At 33.3% G+C, this 18707-nt stretch overlaps 1 protein-coding gene across 2 annotated transcripts; it reads right to left on the minus strand.

Annotated features, from left to right (window-relative positions):
* Positions 1-1206: 1206 nt before the first annotated feature.
* On the minus strand, positions 1207-18191 carry LOC123551993 (carbohydrate sulfotransferase 14-like). Of its 2 annotated transcripts, none has more exons than XM_045341334.2 (3): positions 17573-18191; positions 5226-5503; positions 1207-3112 (listed from the first exon to the last, which is right to left on the minus strand). In XM_045341334.2, the coding sequence occupies exons 1-3, from the start codon at positions 17655-17657 to the stop codon at positions 2327-2329; spliced, it is 1149 nt and encodes a 382-aa protein (XP_045197269.2). In that variant the 5' UTR covers positions 17658-18191; the 3' UTR covers positions 1207-2326. The 2 variants fall into 2 exon arrangements, with proteins under 2 accessions (XP_045197269.2, XP_045197268.2); XM_045341333.2 differs by having other exon boundaries at positions 5226-5509; positions 17573-18190.
* Positions 18192-18707: the final 516 nt, after the last annotated feature.

An 18707-nucleotide genomic window follows, 5' to 3' on the forward strand; every position in this document is an offset into this window, starting at 1 on the left:
CAAAGAAAAGAAACACATGTAAATTGTAAATATTTTTCGTGAACAGTTTCATGGCCCTTCATCAAACTTGGTACACAGCAAATCATTGTAAGGTCTTCTCCGAGGTTATTCAAATGGGGACACTGCATCATCTTGGGCGGTCTTCATCAAAACTTGATTTTAGTATCATTGTAATGGTTCCACTTGGCCTTTTTCGGGGCTACTGAGCTAAACATGAAATTCTATTAAAAGACTTTTTCTGATGTATCACTGGATGGACCTTCATGAAAGTTGCTGTGTAGCATGAATGTAAGGTCTCTTCGCAATTGTTTTTGTTCAAATGGGGACGCTAGACGACATTTAAGGGCCACTTAAGCTAAAAAGAGAAATAATTTAAAAAAATACTTCTCGTTATGAACCGTTTAATAGATCTCCATCAAACTTGGTCTGTCGCATCACTATAAAGTCTGACCCCAAATTTGTTCCAAAAGGTGTAATTGCTCCCTTTTCGGGGATAGGTATAACTAAAACTAAATCTGTCTTAAAAGGACTTATTCTGATGAACACTGGATGGGTCTTCATCAACTTGGTCACTTTTGTGGACACTTCGACCATTTTTAAAGACCAATACAGCTAAAAAAGAAAATAACTTAAAACAGCTTTTTCTTTAGAAAACTCGATGGATCTTCATCAAAATAAATATGCAACATCACTGAAAGGCCCCCTCCTAATTTTGTTCAAATTTTGGTACTTGGCCCCTTTTAGGGGCCACCAGATTTTATGTAGAAAAACTTATAAATTACATCACGCACCTCTTGATGGATCTTCATCAACTTTTTCTGTAGCATCAGTGTAATATTTTCTTCCAACTTATTCAAATGGGTACACTCAGCTCGTTTAACGGCAACTAGAGCTAAAAATAAAATCTTTTAACATGTTTAAGTGACGGCTTCTTAAGGACTGCTTGGTCGATCTTTGTCAAAGTTGACCTTTAGCTTCATCGTAATGGCTCTACTTAGTCCTTTAAAAAGGGACATTAGAGCAATAGATATATAGAAAGATTTTTTTAAAGAACTTCTTATCATGCAGTTTGTTCTAATTGTATATTTCGGCCGTCAAAGCAAACTACCGTATAAAGAGGTTTGTTATATTGGTGTCTTTTCATACTGACTTTATCGAACGAGTACAAAAAAATAATAAAGCGAGGCTGTGCTGAACATTTTATCCATTTTATCCAACGAGTTTTATCAATTCAATGTGGAAAGACACAAATGTAATAATTTTATCACATGTAAGCTTTTCCTGTTGAAAGATTAAAGTTTTTTCTTTCTTTACCTATTTTAGACTACGTAAATTCGCCCAGCGTCTCATGTAATTAAACAACGTCAAGGCCAAGGCTTTATTACACTCTTGTATTATCAAATTAAATTATATTTTATGTAATGGTTTTATTTCACTTCCGCGGCGTCAAATGTGGTAATAATCTTTAAATAACTGTTACGTTCATGACCTGCTGTAAAAAGGACCAAACATCGTCAGAAGCACTGTCAGATGTTCAAGGTTACCTTCAGACAAGTTACATAGCCCATTTGTACCTCTTGTTCTGAATTATTGTAATTTTGATCTATAATTATGATAATATATAGAGTTATGGAATCAAACATGAACGACACGTATTCAGACATGCTAAGCAGTATGTGCATTAATAGACTAATAGTTTCACAAAGGTATAGCCAGTGTCGACTCAATGCAATATTAAGTTAGTTTATGTGTTTGTGTAAAAAAAGCTTTAGTTAACCATGTAGAAAATGGAAGATACTTGCACATTTAACATTGATAATGTAGAGGGATCAATATCTGAATATTGTCTTGATACAAAATGGTTTAAGACTTGTTATTTCCCGTGCTTGAAAATCTAGTAAATGTATACGATTTTCTGAAAATACAAATTTACTGACTTCTTTGCTCAATCTGTATAAATATTTTTTCCCTCATTTTGTCACAGGCGTCTAAATGTCTGCCAATAAGACTCACGAAGTCTTTCTTTTAAAAAAGTACCGATTACATAAGACCTGTGCATAGCCTCATCTTTTTTGAATATACCCCTTTTCCATTTCAAGGTATTTAAAAGTCTGTGGTTATATAATGAGCTATCCATTATTAAGAACTACGTGACAAGTAGGGTGGTTATCATATTCTTATCTAGTTGAAAATAAAACTGAATTCTACTAAAGTTGTAATAAATTCTAATGCATTAAGCCAGGTGTTATTTAAATGATTGATGTAAAGATTCAGCTCAATATTGAAATTTGATAAAAATTAATAACATTGACAAAATTGAGCCTGTTCAGTTTATCAGATGTGATGGATAAGGAAAGCCAAATATATAATAGTCTTTGTAATATTTCTCCCACAGTTTATTTAACATGTCATTTGGAACTTTTCTAAAATATAGTTTTAACAGCCTATCACTTGATTCAGAAGTGTAACCCGTTTTGTTTCTTTTTGGAATATCAACTTTTCCACTTGCACCGATGTACTGCAACACAGTTCTAATATCATCGTGAAAATGGTTTTGGAGACCAATAAAGTCATACTGCATTTCACACGGTCGACACCTTTCAAAGTACGGATAAATATGTCTGTTTATGTTTTTCACTTGTTCGTCTAAAATAAGTTGCAAATATTTTGTAAATGAAAATGACGGGTCTTTAAAGTGCTTCGCATAAGCACGTCTATCTCTATATGCAGACAGTAGCCTTTCTAGTGGTTCTCTTACCATCATTACTCGGATTAGATGTTTCTCACACATAATTTCTTGGAAATTATTAAAACATTTTCTACCGTATATTCCCACCGTAGGCACTGTGAGATTGTTGATATCACCAGTAAAATTGTGGTCAAGAACGTAAAGCATGCGTTTAGTGTTCGTCGAAGCCACTTTACAGTTGTAGCAAATTGTTAAGTTATAACTGTGACTTCTCAAAAATTCCCTATTGAATTTATATTTGGCATTGTGATTAAGTCGTAAATTGTTTTCCTCCAGAAATGTTTGACATCGTTCCTTGACAAGGTCTGCGCGTTCTTTCGCTGACAGTTTATGGCCATTTTCATTAAACAACTTATGCATTATCTGAAAAAAGTGAAAGAAATGTTAAAAACAAATTTGATACCACTTTTACGTTAGGAACTCTTTGATGACTTCTTTTTAGGTTTTTAGGGGGCGGTATTTATTTAATATTTGATAACTCTACCCGTTCACTTGAAAGTCATCGAGCCTTTCACATTCTTTATACGGGTCGTAGGAAGCACCAACAATGTTGTTCCTTCATTTTTAGATGGGAATATTTCATGACTCGGAACAAAATGAGTTGATATAATAATATACCGCCCTCTAAATCCTAAACGACCAATGATTAGAACATTACTCCAGCATATATATATATATATATATATATAGGTAAACTGAAAACAAATGAAGTCGACAAAAAGTCCAAATTTGATAATACGAAAACCTACGTTAAGGAGAAATGGTTAACCAGAGCGGATGTTTGCTTCTCTGTAGAAGAAAGACTAGAAAGAGAAAGGACTGTCAAAGGACAAATACACGGACGACGCATTAATGCGCCCTCCTAATCGTATCTGTATACCGCGTGCCGCTCCTAGGCGGGGTTTATATCTACATTTGGATAGCGCACGCCGCGTAGATGCATCATTACAATAGTAGCCCTGAATTCCACGTAACACTTACACTCGTCACATTTCATTGGTCTTATTCACCTAATTTTCCTCTTTTTAATCTGCATATTAAATAAAACCACTATTTTTATGAGAAACAACTTTATTCTGATGTGTTTTGATTGATTGGATTACTTAGAAAAGTCAGTGTAATAAACTGGCAATAGTATTTATTTAAAATCATTATCAAGATTTTTTCTTATTCTTTGTTTAAATTTGTACATAATAAAATTCTTTATTTAAATCTGTATATAGTAAATTTACAAATTTATAAATGGTGGTTATTATGAAGCCCAAACATTATGTCTTTTAATTTGTGTCTTTTATTCAAAAGTCTGTTAAAATGATTGTATTACACAGCTGCATGAAAGTAACTTGATGTAGAGCTAATTCAATTTACTTATAAAGAGTGCGAATTACATACCTTTTAATACATATCTGATATCAAATGTCACTTATTTACAATACTATTCCAAGTAGAAAACTACAAAATCCGTGTTATCTCTTATAATATCTCTAGGTACTCAGGGGCAGATCAGCCTCCTAGGTGGTTGAAAGATTAGTATCAGTCGAGCAGATTAGGAGATAAGGCTTTAGGGTAGAATGAGTTAAAGACATGGTGTGAATTTGAATTTCCAACTATGTATAATTTCATCAGTCGTAACCTCACAAATATCATAGACAATGGTCAAATAGTTGTGGTGTATTACGTATGTAACGTATCAAATCACATTTTTGTGACTGTTGACATTATTTGAGACGTCGATGAAATTGGAAAATCCAACTATCCACCAACACTTTGGAAATATCGGACCTCAAATTGAACTTGAGACTTCAAAAGTGGGGGTTATCAGTGAGCTTTCTCTATGAATGTGTTCTTTCTAATTATTCTCGGGGAGCACCTACAACCCCAAATCTGTTGGAGTAAGCGATGCCAATGCTCCAATACTTATCGACGCCGGTGCTATGCATCTATCAATAATTTATCCACAGCCACAAACAAATGCGCATGCTCATTCACCTTGATAAAATTTAGTCGCTCGCAATGGCCATGACAACGTTTGTCATAACATCTTCAGATATGTTTCTCTCTTAGCCTCCCGTATACGCAGAAACCTCATCAAGGACTGAGTTAAACAAAGATAAAAGGTTACAGTGAATGTATTACAATGTTTGTCTCGGACAGTTGCGTATATATTTTATATTGCATATTTACTAGGAGTCTACATGGCCGAGTGGTTAAGGCCGCTTACTTCAAATCACATGCCCCTCACAAATGTGGATTCAAACCTCACTCTCTGCGTTGAATTCTTCGTGTGAGGAAGCCATCCAGCTGGCTTACGGAAGGTTGGTGGTTTTATCAAGGTGCCAGCTCGTGTCGAAATAATGCTTAGAGCGGCATCTGTGGTGTTCCTCCACTATAAAAGCTTGAAAGCAACCATACACTTTCTGTCGGTGTGAGGTAAAACCCAACAAAAATGCAATCTTTATTAGACACATGTACTTACATATTTAGTTTTGATATAGTCACTTCCGTAGTCCTTCCCGTAGTATTTAGCTTCTTTTAGTTTTTTTTCTCCATCACTTCGATTGTTTGATTTGTTAATATTTTTTGTTTCCAGATGTTTCATGGACATGTCCGCTGTATTGTATATAGCTCCTTTATATTTTGCTTGAGAGTTTTTCTTGCGTGTCTTTCGAACATTGGAAGCGGGATTTGATTTTTTTGGTTGGCCGAGTTCTGTTCGGCTTTCTCTCACTGCTTTAGGTATCTCAAAATATTTTACTAGCACTCCCGCAAAAAAGAAAGATTAAAAAAGTAGAGAGCTTGATAAAATAAAAATAATAAATGGAATTATTATAAACATATTTGAAATCCTAAAACACCTAATTTACTTATTACTAATAAATAGTGAAAACGTGATCAATTGATTTGGTGGGAGAAGTTGAACACAAATGCATGAAGTTGTTAGATTGTGGAAAATATTATACGATCGTATTTGCTAGATTTAAAAGCCTTATACATAATACTTTACCTGTTCAGAAAATTATGATAGTTCGGCGTTTATCTTTATATTATTAAAACACTTTCTAAGTAAAATTGAAGCAAATAAGACCTAATAAACAAATCCGATGTCAAGCTTAAAGGCCGATTTTGGTTTTCCAGGGAAACTTAACACCTTTTTGGTTCAGGCTAAAGTTAACAAATTTTCTCGGTGTGAATTTCAGAGAAGTACAACTTTATGTGGTAAGTTCAGGTCATCTCAGAACAATAAAGCACTCCGGAGTTTGCAAAAAAAAAAAAAACTTCTGAGAAGGAAGGAATCAAAATAAAGGAACCATATAGTAGCACAGTACTTTTAACATAACATTTTACAAAATGTTTAATGGTACAATTCCTATTACATCAATTTCATTTAATTCAATTTCTTCTTACATATAGATATATGAACAACTGTTACATAAAACATTGGAATACAATGCTCAAATAAAAAGATAAATATATTTATCATATACCTGGAATGGATTTCACAATTAAATATGAACAGGCAGACAAATCCGTATTGTTCCTTTTAAATTCCGTATTGTACCTTCCGTATTCTATGCTGCCGGACTACTTTCATTAATATGCATGACCTAACACAGTTCTATAATTAGCGCACATAAAAACTTCACTTAGTTCCATTTTGATATCGATATCGATAAACATTGAAAATTTCATTCAATAACAAAAGAACAAACAAAAAGGTAGATGTATATAATAAAAGGGTCATTATATCAGTAGATAGATCTGGAATTTAGTATTCGGCTCTTGTGAATTTTGCAAGGTTGGATCACACGCCTTGGCTTGCAAGCCTCGTGAGATCCGATCTGGCTAACTTTGCTATCATAATTATATTCATTAGGTCTAGCTCAGGAATAATATTTCATGTTTATATGATAAGTAGTTTTTTAGTTTATAGTACTGACTGTTCCGATTGGCTTATTCTTTTTACAAATATTACCTGGTACACGGTTATTTTTTATATCAAAATCCTTCATATTCATTATTTATATATAAATGAAACATGTATCCCTCTATTCATTGTGACTTATTTCATCCTAACTGCACCGATACCATTAATATCTTGTCCATCATTTTGTGCCCCCATTTCTTTTTTTAAGGGTTTGGGGGAAAGGGACAGAGGCACTTTAGAGTTGCCCGTTTCCGTCCGTCTGTCCATCCGTCCGGGACCCTCTGAATACAATCCTCTGATTCAGATAAGAATTTATGAAAGATTTTTGAGAATTATCGATAATTTACGAGAACAAGGAAAAAACAGAATGTAAGAGAGCGTACAAATGTTGTATACTGCTAACGTGAAGTAATGCCTGAATGTATGCTATCATTCACACGAGGATTATATTCAAACCCTGATGGACAACCATATATGGGTCATAAATGGGAGTATTTGTATGCCTGCCTTTGTGTCTGTGTCTGTGTCTGTATGTCTGTCAACAATAATAATAACAATTGGTCAAGTCTGTTAACAATATATATATATGCATTACAGTCGGGTTGTTTTTTTCGCTGCTTGGCAAATGTCTTTTTAGCTAAAATGTGCCATATAATATATCTTAAGTTCTGCTGGAAGCCCCAATGCAATGATACATAAAATAGCTAGAATTTTAATTGATTTGTTATTCTAGTATTCTAGATTTTTTCCATAATGGTTTCCAAACATAACGCTTTTGCTTTGATGTTCTGCAATTAAAATGTTTATAACGAAAAGCGCAAAATATATTCCTTGTTTTAATTAAAAGATTTTCAATAAATTAGCTGGACTAAGTCGGCCTTTAATGAGAAATTCAAATTACATTTTTATGGCGTTCAGAATCACAGCACAGTCCAATTCACATGAAGGCTATTCTTATTTTTGATTAAGTGGAGGATACGCTTGGAGTCCATAAAAGCATTGTTTCAAACAAGAGCGGACACATAGGTGGATCCAACGGCCTTCCGTAAGACTCACAAGATGAATTTACGACGTTTTGAACATACACTGGTGAGGTGTAAACGATTTGAAGTCAGCAACATTAACTATCGACCACGAAACCCCCTTTCAAATTACAACCCCATGTCTAAGATATCCGATCCACAAATAGGTAACCTTTCGATGCTTGTGATCCCATGACTTTTGGTATCATTGGAAAGAGTTATGTCTGCTGAACAAGAATTTGTAAATAAGATGACTGGAACTCATGTGCAAGAATTATTACAGTCATGTTTTGACTGCGAAATAATAAATCCTACACTGTTGTTACTGGATATCTGTTAAGTAAAAGGATTATATAACATATTTTGTCATGTAATTTATATTTTCTTTTTTAGTAGACAATACACTTTCAAATGATAGTAAAATTTTATGAGCTTACAAAGCATCAATATTTTGATATGTTTTAATAGCATGCAGTGCTATACACAAATTGCTTTTGTATGGATCTGAAACATTTAAACAAAGTCTATAAGACGATCCTTTCCAAAGCATAGAACGCAGTCAAGCAATTAAAACTTTATAGTGCCGTGTGGCGGCTGTAAAAAGTCTCCCCGTACTTGGATTCAGTGTTGTTATATTTTCTGGTCCTTTGGGATCATGGAGTCCATTCAACATATGTGTTATAGGGTTCCGCTTAAGCCGGTGCTAGGGAGCGTGAGAGGTGTTGCACGTTTCATTACCTCTCATGAACAGATTCAGTCAAACCGAGTCTGCTGTTATTCTTCTTGGTTGCTTTCTTTGCTTCCAAAGGATCGTTTTACAGATTTTATTAACTATCACAACAGCAATCTTTAATAGCCGTGTGGCGGCTGTAAAAATTCTCCCAGTTCTTGGATTCAGTGTTTTTATATTTTCTGGTCCTTCGGGATCATGGAGTCCATTGAACACATGTGTAATAGAGTTCAGCTTAAGCGGGTGCTAGTGGGTGTGAGAGATGTTGCACATTTCATTACCTCTCATGAACTATTATTCTTCTTGGTTGCATTCTGTGCTTCCAAAGGATCCTTTTACAGATTTTTGTCTTAGTTTTGTAAACAAACTAATTAAATCTGAAAAACAACACTCTGTCTAAGTTACGACCACCTTAGCACTATAAACGAATAGCTGCCTGAAAAGTACTTGCTGAACAGTTACCTGCCGTTTCATGAATAAATATTTCTTAAATAATTTCAGATATAAAACAAAAGTTTCACAATAAAAGTATGTAATCTAATGTTTCTTTATTTTAAAGATTAAAAAATCAATTTTAAATTTCATTCTTCTGATTTTTTCTACCTTATGAAATTCATATCTCTATCCTTGTTGATCAATTTATAGCGTACAGATAAATTCTAGATTTTAGTAATAGTTGAAATTGTTGGTTTTGATAAGGATCTCACTCTGTTAATGCGTACTCAAAGAGAAATGGAATAAGATTGTTGTATTGCTGTGGTGTTCCTAAGGTTCAACATTGGGAGTATAACTGATCTTGCGGTCGTTCTTAAGGTGATGTCACGTTTTGAATTTCCGGTGAATAACAAAAAAAAAGACAAAGAATATTCAGTTCTTTCCAAATCGCGTTATGTTATGATTCAACCAAATAGTTTCCTTTGTCTACCAGAAAGGAACAATTCTCATGTCTTAATATTGAGGTTTGGTACCTTTATAACAGACAATAAACTAAAACAATAGTAGTTCATAAGCGATTTCGGTGAGCTAAACAAAGCAATTTCGAGCACAAATATTAATGTGGACTGTAAAGTAAGTTACACACTACAATATCCGACCAAGACACTTACAAAAACAATGCATTTGCAGAATAGAGAGATAAAAATAATTTTGACAGCTCGTGAAAACGAATGACAAATTTTGACAGGTATATTATAACTCATGACCTAATTAATTTTTTTCTGTTATTTCTAACTTCCAGTTTGATTTTCTTAAAAATGGGTATTCTATATTGAAGCTTACAACTCGTGAAATAAAACAACAATATAAGAATATATTTCTACCTCACTGTCGTTTTGTCTATCCAAGTCACGTACGAATTCCTATTGTTTCACTCATTTGTCACTAATTTGAGCAACTCACAGTGTTGCAGTCATACAAAATACATCCTTTATTTTCACATAGATATTGAGGATTTATCTAATGAGCACATGTATTGGAACCATAATTTTAATACCGATTGTGTATTGCAATAATTCTAAACTATCTCAGCCGTGACGTGTCCTTAATGTATATGACACCTTGGTCAATCTTAAAAACTAGATGCTAATCAAGCTGTGAGAAAAAAATCCTCTCTCCGTCCGTGTTTTTCTTTTTCTTTGTAGGATTTAGGAGAAAGGATCAAGGAGTCTTACACTTTATTAGTCATCGCACCATCAAACAGGAAAGCGTAGCGGTTAGTTGTGGAGGGGTCAATCACCAAACATGCACTGTGCTTAACGAATTTCGCATTGGATCCTCTTTTAATAATTTTTTGACACATTTTACAAATATTTTATTAAAATAAGCATTATGTTTAACTTTCCGAATTTTAAAAACTACTTCTCAATGGTATACTGGGTGTGTAAGACAAAGTTCTGTAAGTGTTTTAAGGTTTGTGTTATATTTCTTTAAACATTCAGACGATCTGTAGTAAAATTTAGTGAAAGCCTTCCGTTTTTTGTTATATATATATCTGTAACCTAAAGTCTAAGAAAACGACATCTGCTACTTGCCTTCAGACAGTCTTGTTGCCAACTTTTAGACTGTGATTATGTGACATTCTTTTTACAAAAAGTCAGTTAGGATGTTCTGTTATTCATGATATTAAAGTTTGGTAATGCGTGATCTTCTCTGTCACTCTTCTTGAAAATTGGAACAACGTTGAGAGATACCAATCCTTTGACAGTTAATAGTTAATCTTAATTTAAGGATGTTTGATACTTAAACAGTTAGCCACAGAGAGATATCCTATTTTTTATTATTCTTGCATGAGTAGAAATTGTTGGGGATGTGTTTCTTCAACATATTGAAAGCTTTGTGTCTTTATGTGGTTCTAATAGTTTTTACATTTTGTAATATCTGTAAACAAATTGACATATGTCTTTTAAAGCTGAACTTCGGTGAGGTCAATTTTGTCCTGTGGGCATAAAAATGTTTCTTTCTGTTAAAATCTTGCAAGGTTGGGAGTGTAAGATGTAATCTTGTAAAACCTTAGCAAAAATCTGTTTTAATGATATATTTATCATCCCATATCAGAATTTTTGGAGACCTGTTTAACATCGCTTTTAAACTTTTATCTAAGACATTTTCTGAAATCTAGAATTATAGTAATATTACATATAATACATTGGACATTATTTATACATAACCGCATTTCTTTTTCACAGAACAAAAAAGTAGGTTTTGGTTGTAAAATATGTCGCTTCTTCAATTACGAACAAATCATTTCAGACATTTGGGCAATAAATTACCTCAAATATCACTATATTACTGACATTTCATAAGTAAGTATGTTTAATTTTCAATCTAGTCCTTACAAAGGGACATTCTCTCGCTTAACAAGCAATCTTTCTTATCTCCCGATCAAAATTCGTAATGGTGCGACGGTGATAAACTAAGCTAAAGCAGACCTGTATGACCGGGATACTTAAATGCCTTCGGAAAAATATGGTTTTACCATACGTTTTTCTAGGTTATAGTATGCTTAAATGTTATTTATTGCCTCCTCGTTTGGCTGGGGAATTCGCAATATTTTCCTTTTTTATCAGTCATACCGGCCTTTGTAATTCTATCAATAAATACAGTTTTTAACATAGACAGTATATTGTTCTACATGTCTTCACATGTTCATGCTCTCTATTGTCTAACTCTTTAAAACAAAGTTCCTACATCTGTTCTGAAATTGAAATGTTTTGCTGAAAAAAAAGATGTTGGCTTCCTTCCCATTCCACCGGTTTCAGCGTATACCCAAATAGATAGTGATTCTTTTCCATTTCACAGGATACCCCGGTAGATTGGAACGTCCTTTACATTGTACTTAATACCCCTGTAGATGGGGGCTTCTTTCCCATTTCACTGGACACCCCTAAGTCAAGGCCCAGGCTTTTGACCTCGTTGAGTGAAATCCAAAAGAGAACATCAGTTGCACAACTTCACATGCCATATAATAATGCAAAGTGTCTTATGACACTAGGACAATTCTACTTTGAGATACATGGGACACAAACATTTTTTGTAAGTCAAAGGCCATAACTCAGGGCTTACGAAGTGGAAAAGGTACAAAAAAAAACAAGGAAGAATATCCAACAGGGAAAGCCACGTTCAAAACACGCAGCCTCCCCAAAGACACACACGAACAACCCTCGCACACAACACAGAAAATGAAACACCAAAGGACAAAACAAACACATATAGGAACACAGTGGGGCACCGCCTTGGAACGGTCAGTGGCAAAACCACCACTGGGGAGTTTAAACCGGTTTATGGTGCACCTAACCTCACTCTTACCCCCACCATGTTCCAAAGTTACAAGACAGTGTAAATAAAAATAATCCCGGCAAGGTGAAATCCTAACATACGTAAAGGCAACAGAAGGTATGTTATGTAAAACACAAAGATGCCCTTGTAAATATAATATAAAAATGCAGTCCTTAAGAACCTAATTCGCATGTACCCAATGCCTTTGCAGAAGACAGAGCAACAAGGAAAACACCCTTAAAACTCACATGCTGGATAATATTCTTACATGGTATTGTGACTCTAGATGAAATAACTGAAGATATATGCAACACAAACTTTTAAGCACTCTATGTGCATTTTTCACTTAGTCAAGGACCATAAATCTTTCCATGTTGGGTAAAATTTCAAACAGAGCATCATGTGCACATCTTCACCTTCTAAATAACATTCCTTAATATTTAATGACTCGTAGTTAGATACTTTTTTGACATATATACGACACACGTCTATACCCCCATTATGTATATTTTAGGCAATCAAGTGTCATAACTCTAGTCTGTCTGAAGAAATCCGGAATAAAATCTTCACAAGCCGAATGATATTCCAAGGGTGTTTCATGACAGTAGGCCAAATATCTTTTAATATAAGTGCGACAAAATCTGTTATGCCTTTTATGCATATTTTTGATTAATCAAGGACAATACCTGGTCTTGATAAGTTATATATGTAATGTAAAGGAAGTTGCGTAGCTTCACATGCTGAATAATATTTTGCTAATGTTTTATAATCCTTGGTCATATTCTGTTTAAGTTATATACGACACAAACCTAGAACTTTATAATGTATATTTTTTACTAATTTAAGGGCCATAACTCTAATCTGACTATGTGAGATTCAAATTAAAACACCAGGTACACAACCTCCAACGCTAAATAACAATAATGTGAGGTTTGATGACTGGGTCAAATACATTTTGAGATTTGCACAACACAAATTTGGATTGACGGACGAACGGACTGACGTCTTACAAATGGGATTTTATGTGGCTACTCTTCTGTTCATCCTGTTATTATTTTTAGCCACGTAGAGAAAAATAACCACATAAAGCTTACGGAATGAATTACATCAAAGAAAAAGGACAGATACAAAGTGGTTCTATAGCCACCTAAATATACAGATGTGTTCCGGACACAAACCATAATGGACAGTTTTGACCTTTTCGAAATTTGTGACCTTGACCTTTGACCTACGTCATTTTATCGCTATCTATCTAAATGCCATGTTTATAGACAAAACCTTGAATGGTTATTAAGTTATCCTCCTGACACGAAAATAATTCTGGATGGACAGGCGGACGCACGTGCCATATTATCATATCTCCCGTTTTTCCAAAACGGGTGTATAAAATGCTAAAACATGTAGAATAGATATGCCGAATTATAGATCATTCTGCTTCATACGTGTACGTGTCCCGTGATTTAGCTAAAAATGCAAACTTTCAAACTTATTCACGTGTAAAAATATGTGTGTTTTTAAAATAGAATAACTAAATGCTAGACTGAAAGCAACCAAAGAGAATTCGATATATCGATGGGTCAGTGCAATATAATCGTTACTTGGTTTTTTCCAGAAGAGAGCACGCCCCCCTGACCCCCTACCCAGTCCTTCTTCTACATCAAAATTTAGAGGCAACCTTTTCATGCCTATATTTCAAACATTTCTAGGGGAAACCCTCTGAACCCAGTGTACATTAAACCCAAATGCACCAGAAGCCACCTTTTCATTCTTTTATTTCCTCCTGGCACCCTTAACAGAAGGGAGGCATCATGTACTTCAAAGTAATGACCCAGAAATGCACCAGAGGATTCCATTTTATACCTATACCTCTTCAAATATTTTTCAAAAATTTCCGGAAGGAGACTCCCCTGACCCACCAAACATACCTGGAAATTTAGACCAAAAATGCACCAGAGGTTGCCATTTCATACATATAGTTCAGAATTTTCAAGGAACAGACAACACTTTTAGATGTGTGGTATCATTTTTGTTAGTTTCATGTGTGTGTTTGTGTTTATCATGTTCTTTAATTATGACATTTTCAGTTTTACTCTCGCTAAGATCAAATTTATACCGTCCATTGATCATGTTTTATGTGTAGATTATTTTATATAATAAAAAGACTTTAAGATTTGTATTGAGAAGCATGCACATGATCTTTTGCAAACTAGAATTGTGCTCCTGGGTGGTGCAATATTTATGCTGCCAAACGGGTGCATACTCCTTGATGAAATTATAAAATCCTAGAAGTATCCAAATGCCTTAGACCTTAAAGGCTCATATCGCCTATATTCTATTAAATATGTAAATATCGTGTACTTTAAAGGCACTCTGTGTCTATATACTGTAAAATATTCAAGTACCTTGGACCAGTCAGGCTCTTACTATCTATTTATTGTAAAATACTGAAATTACGTTGACCTTAAAGGCTCTCAATGCATATATTCAGTAAAATATGCAAATACCTTGAACCTGTCAGAATTGTATTGTCTATTTACTGTAAAATACTGAGATAACTTTGACCTTAAAGGCTCTTAGTATTTATATTCAGTAAAATATTCAAATACCTTCAACCAGTCAGACTTGCATTGGCTATTTACAGTAGAATACTGAAATAAATTTGACCTTAAGGTAGTAGAGGCGTAATAGAATACCTCTTTTTGAAGAGTATTCAATTCTACCATAAACCCACTTTTACTGCAATTCTCAGGGGTGGGGGGCATAGGTTCAAGCCCTACTGGGACCAAAGCGATTTCTTGCTGTTCAAAGTGAATTTACTACTTAAACAGAAGGGGTAGAGTTACACATCTGTAAAAATATTGAGTAACATGTGGTAAATGTTCTATATTTTGCTTTCACTCTTTAGATTACATATCGTGGAAGAAATTTAGGTAGGTTTTACGTCTGCCCCAAGGTTATTTTTGAATGAAGTAAGCAAAATTTAAAACAGAAACATAGGATTCAACCTTATTTTTTCAACGTTGAAATTAAAATTCTGTTCATTAAATCCGTTTACTTGAGGAACCCTAGATAAAATGATATTCACATCTTTTTGTGTGTTTTATAATTGTTTACCAATAGTTTGATGATTGTTTTATTAAAATTTATGGAAAAATGAGTTCTCTGCAAATGTTTTATATAGGGGCCATCACTTTGAAATTTGTCTCTACTTGAGCTAGAGGAGATACCATAAGTTATACAAATTTTAGAAAAAAAGGCACGGTAAAAGTTGTTAAAAAGTTGCAAAACAGTGCGAAACACAGTCATCTTTAAGAATATACCAAGCAAATGCCATTTTGTAAACACTGCTATTACACCTCTGCTACCTTGATGGCTCACAATGCCTATATTCACTTAAATATGTCCAATACCTTGGAACAGTCAGTCTCTAATTGTCTATTTACTGTACAATACTGAAAAAACTTAAACCTTAGAGGCTCTCAATGGCTATATACAGTAAATATTCAAATATCTTGAACCAGTCAGGCTTTTATTGTCTACTTACTACAAAATACTGAAATAACTTTGACCTCTCGATGCCTGTATACAGGAAAATGAACGTTCTCGACTCATATATACAGTAAAATATTCAAATACCTTTGAAATATGTATGTATTTTTTTCCAATTCCTGCTGATAAACGACAGATGTGAGGTCTTGTAACGAAATGATTGTGGAATTATGTTTTACTTTCAAGTAATACAATTTGTACGCTTGCTAAATGTTTTTTTTAGAAATTGAGTAAAACAAGTCAATGAAAGTACAGAAAAAACATAAATGGATTTGCTTAAAAATATTTAATTATTAGTGTTTAAAATAAACATCTCTGTTATGAATTATCTCCAATAAATTATTTGTTATGTTTTAATTACGACCTTGTTGCAATAAGCTTATTTCCACACATGTTTCAGCGCATCATGGTCGTAACTGGCAAACTTTAAATAACTCCTGTGTGAATATTTTTGATTATTATATTATTATAATATTATTATTATCACATTATTGTTGTTATTTCTATCATATTTTAAAAATAGTAAAGATGGTATTGTTTTTCATTATTTTATTTGAATAAAAATGTTTTATGCTTCTCCTGTAAAGTTTTCAAAAACTGAGTTACGTCAATGTTGCACTGACTCATCGATATATTTCTCATATTTCTCATTTCCATTGTTTCTGTCATTGTTTTGAATTTATTCATAGCTTGTAAAATGTTTTGCATGAATGGAGTCTGAAGCATATTCATATGCTGGCTATAATTTAGTCTTCGACATTTTTTGCTGTTTTATGTAAGTGGTAACATAATCTTCTTTCTATTTTGAAGCATTTTTGTGTGTAATTAAAGCAGCAAAATATTTTAAAATCTTAAAAGCAGATTTTTTTTTTTGCAGATATAAATACGTTTTTTTCCATAGAAAATAATTGGTGGGGTAATTATGCCAACATGTAAAAGTGAAAGAGACTTGTTAAATGACATTTATGCTTATCTAATACTGATATCACCTTACATCCAAGGTAACCAGTAAGACCTGAAATGCCCATTTACATTAGGTGGAATGTAATATATTAATATATCATAATCTACCCCCCCCCCCCCTCCCACCCTCTTTTTCAACTTATTTACTTTTAGAAATGCTTAAACATTGGATAAGGAAATAACCCAAAGAAATAAAAACGAGTACAGTGGCCTATGTTTTTTCTACCCTTACTGGTCTTAGAAACTAGAGTTCTTCAATCTGACGTAGTATAATATGACCTTGACAGTAGAAAACTGTGTATCCTACATCCTTAAATCTTAATTAAAATTTAATTTTTATCTATACACAAAATATTTATCTTTATGCTGCCCTTTTACCACAATAGAAATAAGTACCCCACTCACACTTTGTGCTTCTAGTGTTAGCTTCACCTTAAGTCCAAAAACTATGTTTAAATGGCATTTTTTGTTGTAAAATGGCTAGTTTGATCACCCAAAAATATAACTTATTTGTTTGCAGATATTTATTAAGAACTTGTAATTTTTATCAGCATAAAATCAATATTTTCAGATAAAAGATATAGAAATTGACAAGAAAATATGTTTGATAACAAGTTTGGTGAAAAGATGCGAAAAGGAAGATTATTGTTAGCAATTACACTAATCTTTTCGAAGACACCGTTAACATTTCTGTCACACATAGCTGTCCTAAAAATTATGTGCAAGTCGTATCTGGATCTCTAGAATAAATAACAATTATATCTATAAGAAAAATCTGAAGTAGCCACAATTAACTAAAAGTATGTTACGAATAAGCAGGTTCAAATAGTAAAGAAAATCAGTAAAAGAATAAAACTTACACAACAACACGACCACGAGCATCAGTTTCTTGAAGGAAAATCGTAGCAGAAATTTCCATTTGCAATCAACATGTTGTTCATGCATCTCTATGTTTTATATATACAGTGGTCCGGCATCCATATGTGCGTGGTTTTAAGTCTAGTCTCCTCTTTTTAATATTTTTAATTAATTTTTATTCGGTAACATATAGTCCTTTTAGCGTTGTTAGGGCAGATTTTACTTTCAGTTCTTTTTATCCTGATCACATTTTGGCATACAGTTTTATTACAGCTATACGCATATATTTTTCCTTTCAAATTTTGTGTTGATAGGATCACGGTCTTTTTTCTGTTGTTAAAGAACACCATAAAAGCAAATGCTTTTACGATATTATCTACTGTTGAACTTGAAATATTATGAGAAGTCATGTTGTTGAATATAATATTAATCTATAGATGATGTATATGTATGCATTATGGGTAGTTGGACGTTAAAAAATTAGTTTTATGTTTAACAGTACTGTTATTTGAAACATTCAGGTATCCGGTCCAAAAATAAGTAAGTTCAGTATAACAATGTTATTAAAACAAATCGAATATTGATGCCTGGTAATCTCATATACCATCTGAAAAATAAATTATAAATTACATGATAAAAATATGTTGTACATCGTTTTTACTTCATAGTTTTCAATGATACCTCAACCAAAATCCAGTTATTACAGTGTAAGATTTAAGATTTATTAGTAAAATAAACATTACTGTATTATATATGGTAATCTTATATACTGATTCTTGTTCAGCAGACAAAACTCTTTCAATTGATAACAAGAAAGCATAGGGTCACCGGGCGTCGTAATGTTATTTATTTGTGAATCCGATACATTAACAAGATAATGCGTTATTTGAATAACTCGTGATTGTCACAAACTAACATATGTGCCTCCAAGTATAAAGACAAGTACTGCATCCTCTTTTTTGTAATTTTTAGTTATAGAGGTAAATGTCAGTTTTTATGACAGTAAAGTTGGTAGGCAGTTGGTAGTTGAACATTCGAATAACCAACTACTTACTAGTTGCCACACTGCGAAAAATATGTGCATATACGGGAGCGTATATGTGTAATATACGAATATCATATAAAAGGTATCTTTCC

The sequence above is a fragment of the Mercenaria mercenaria genome, chromosome 4 (assembly GCF_021730395.1).
Source record: "Mercenaria mercenaria strain notata chromosome 4, MADL_Memer_1, whole genome shotgun sequence".
Taxonomy (NCBI): domain Eukaryota; kingdom Metazoa; phylum Mollusca; class Bivalvia; order Venerida; family Veneridae; genus Mercenaria; species Mercenaria mercenaria.

Excerpts from the sequence above, each read along its gene's own strand:
- LOC123551993 (XM_045341333.2), bottom strand. The coding sequence starts at position 17,657 with ATGCATGAACAACATGTTGATTGCAAATGGAAATTTCTGCTACGATTT. Across the intron at positions 5,510-17,572 it reads GCTCGTGGTCGTGTTGTTGT|TGCTAGTAAAATATTTTGAG; the intron begins GTAAGTTTTATT and ends TTTTTGCGGGAG. Across the intron at positions 3,113-5,225 it reads ACTATATCAAAACTAAATAT|ATAATGCATAAGTTGTTTAA; the intron begins GTAAGTACATGT and ends CACTTTTTTCAG.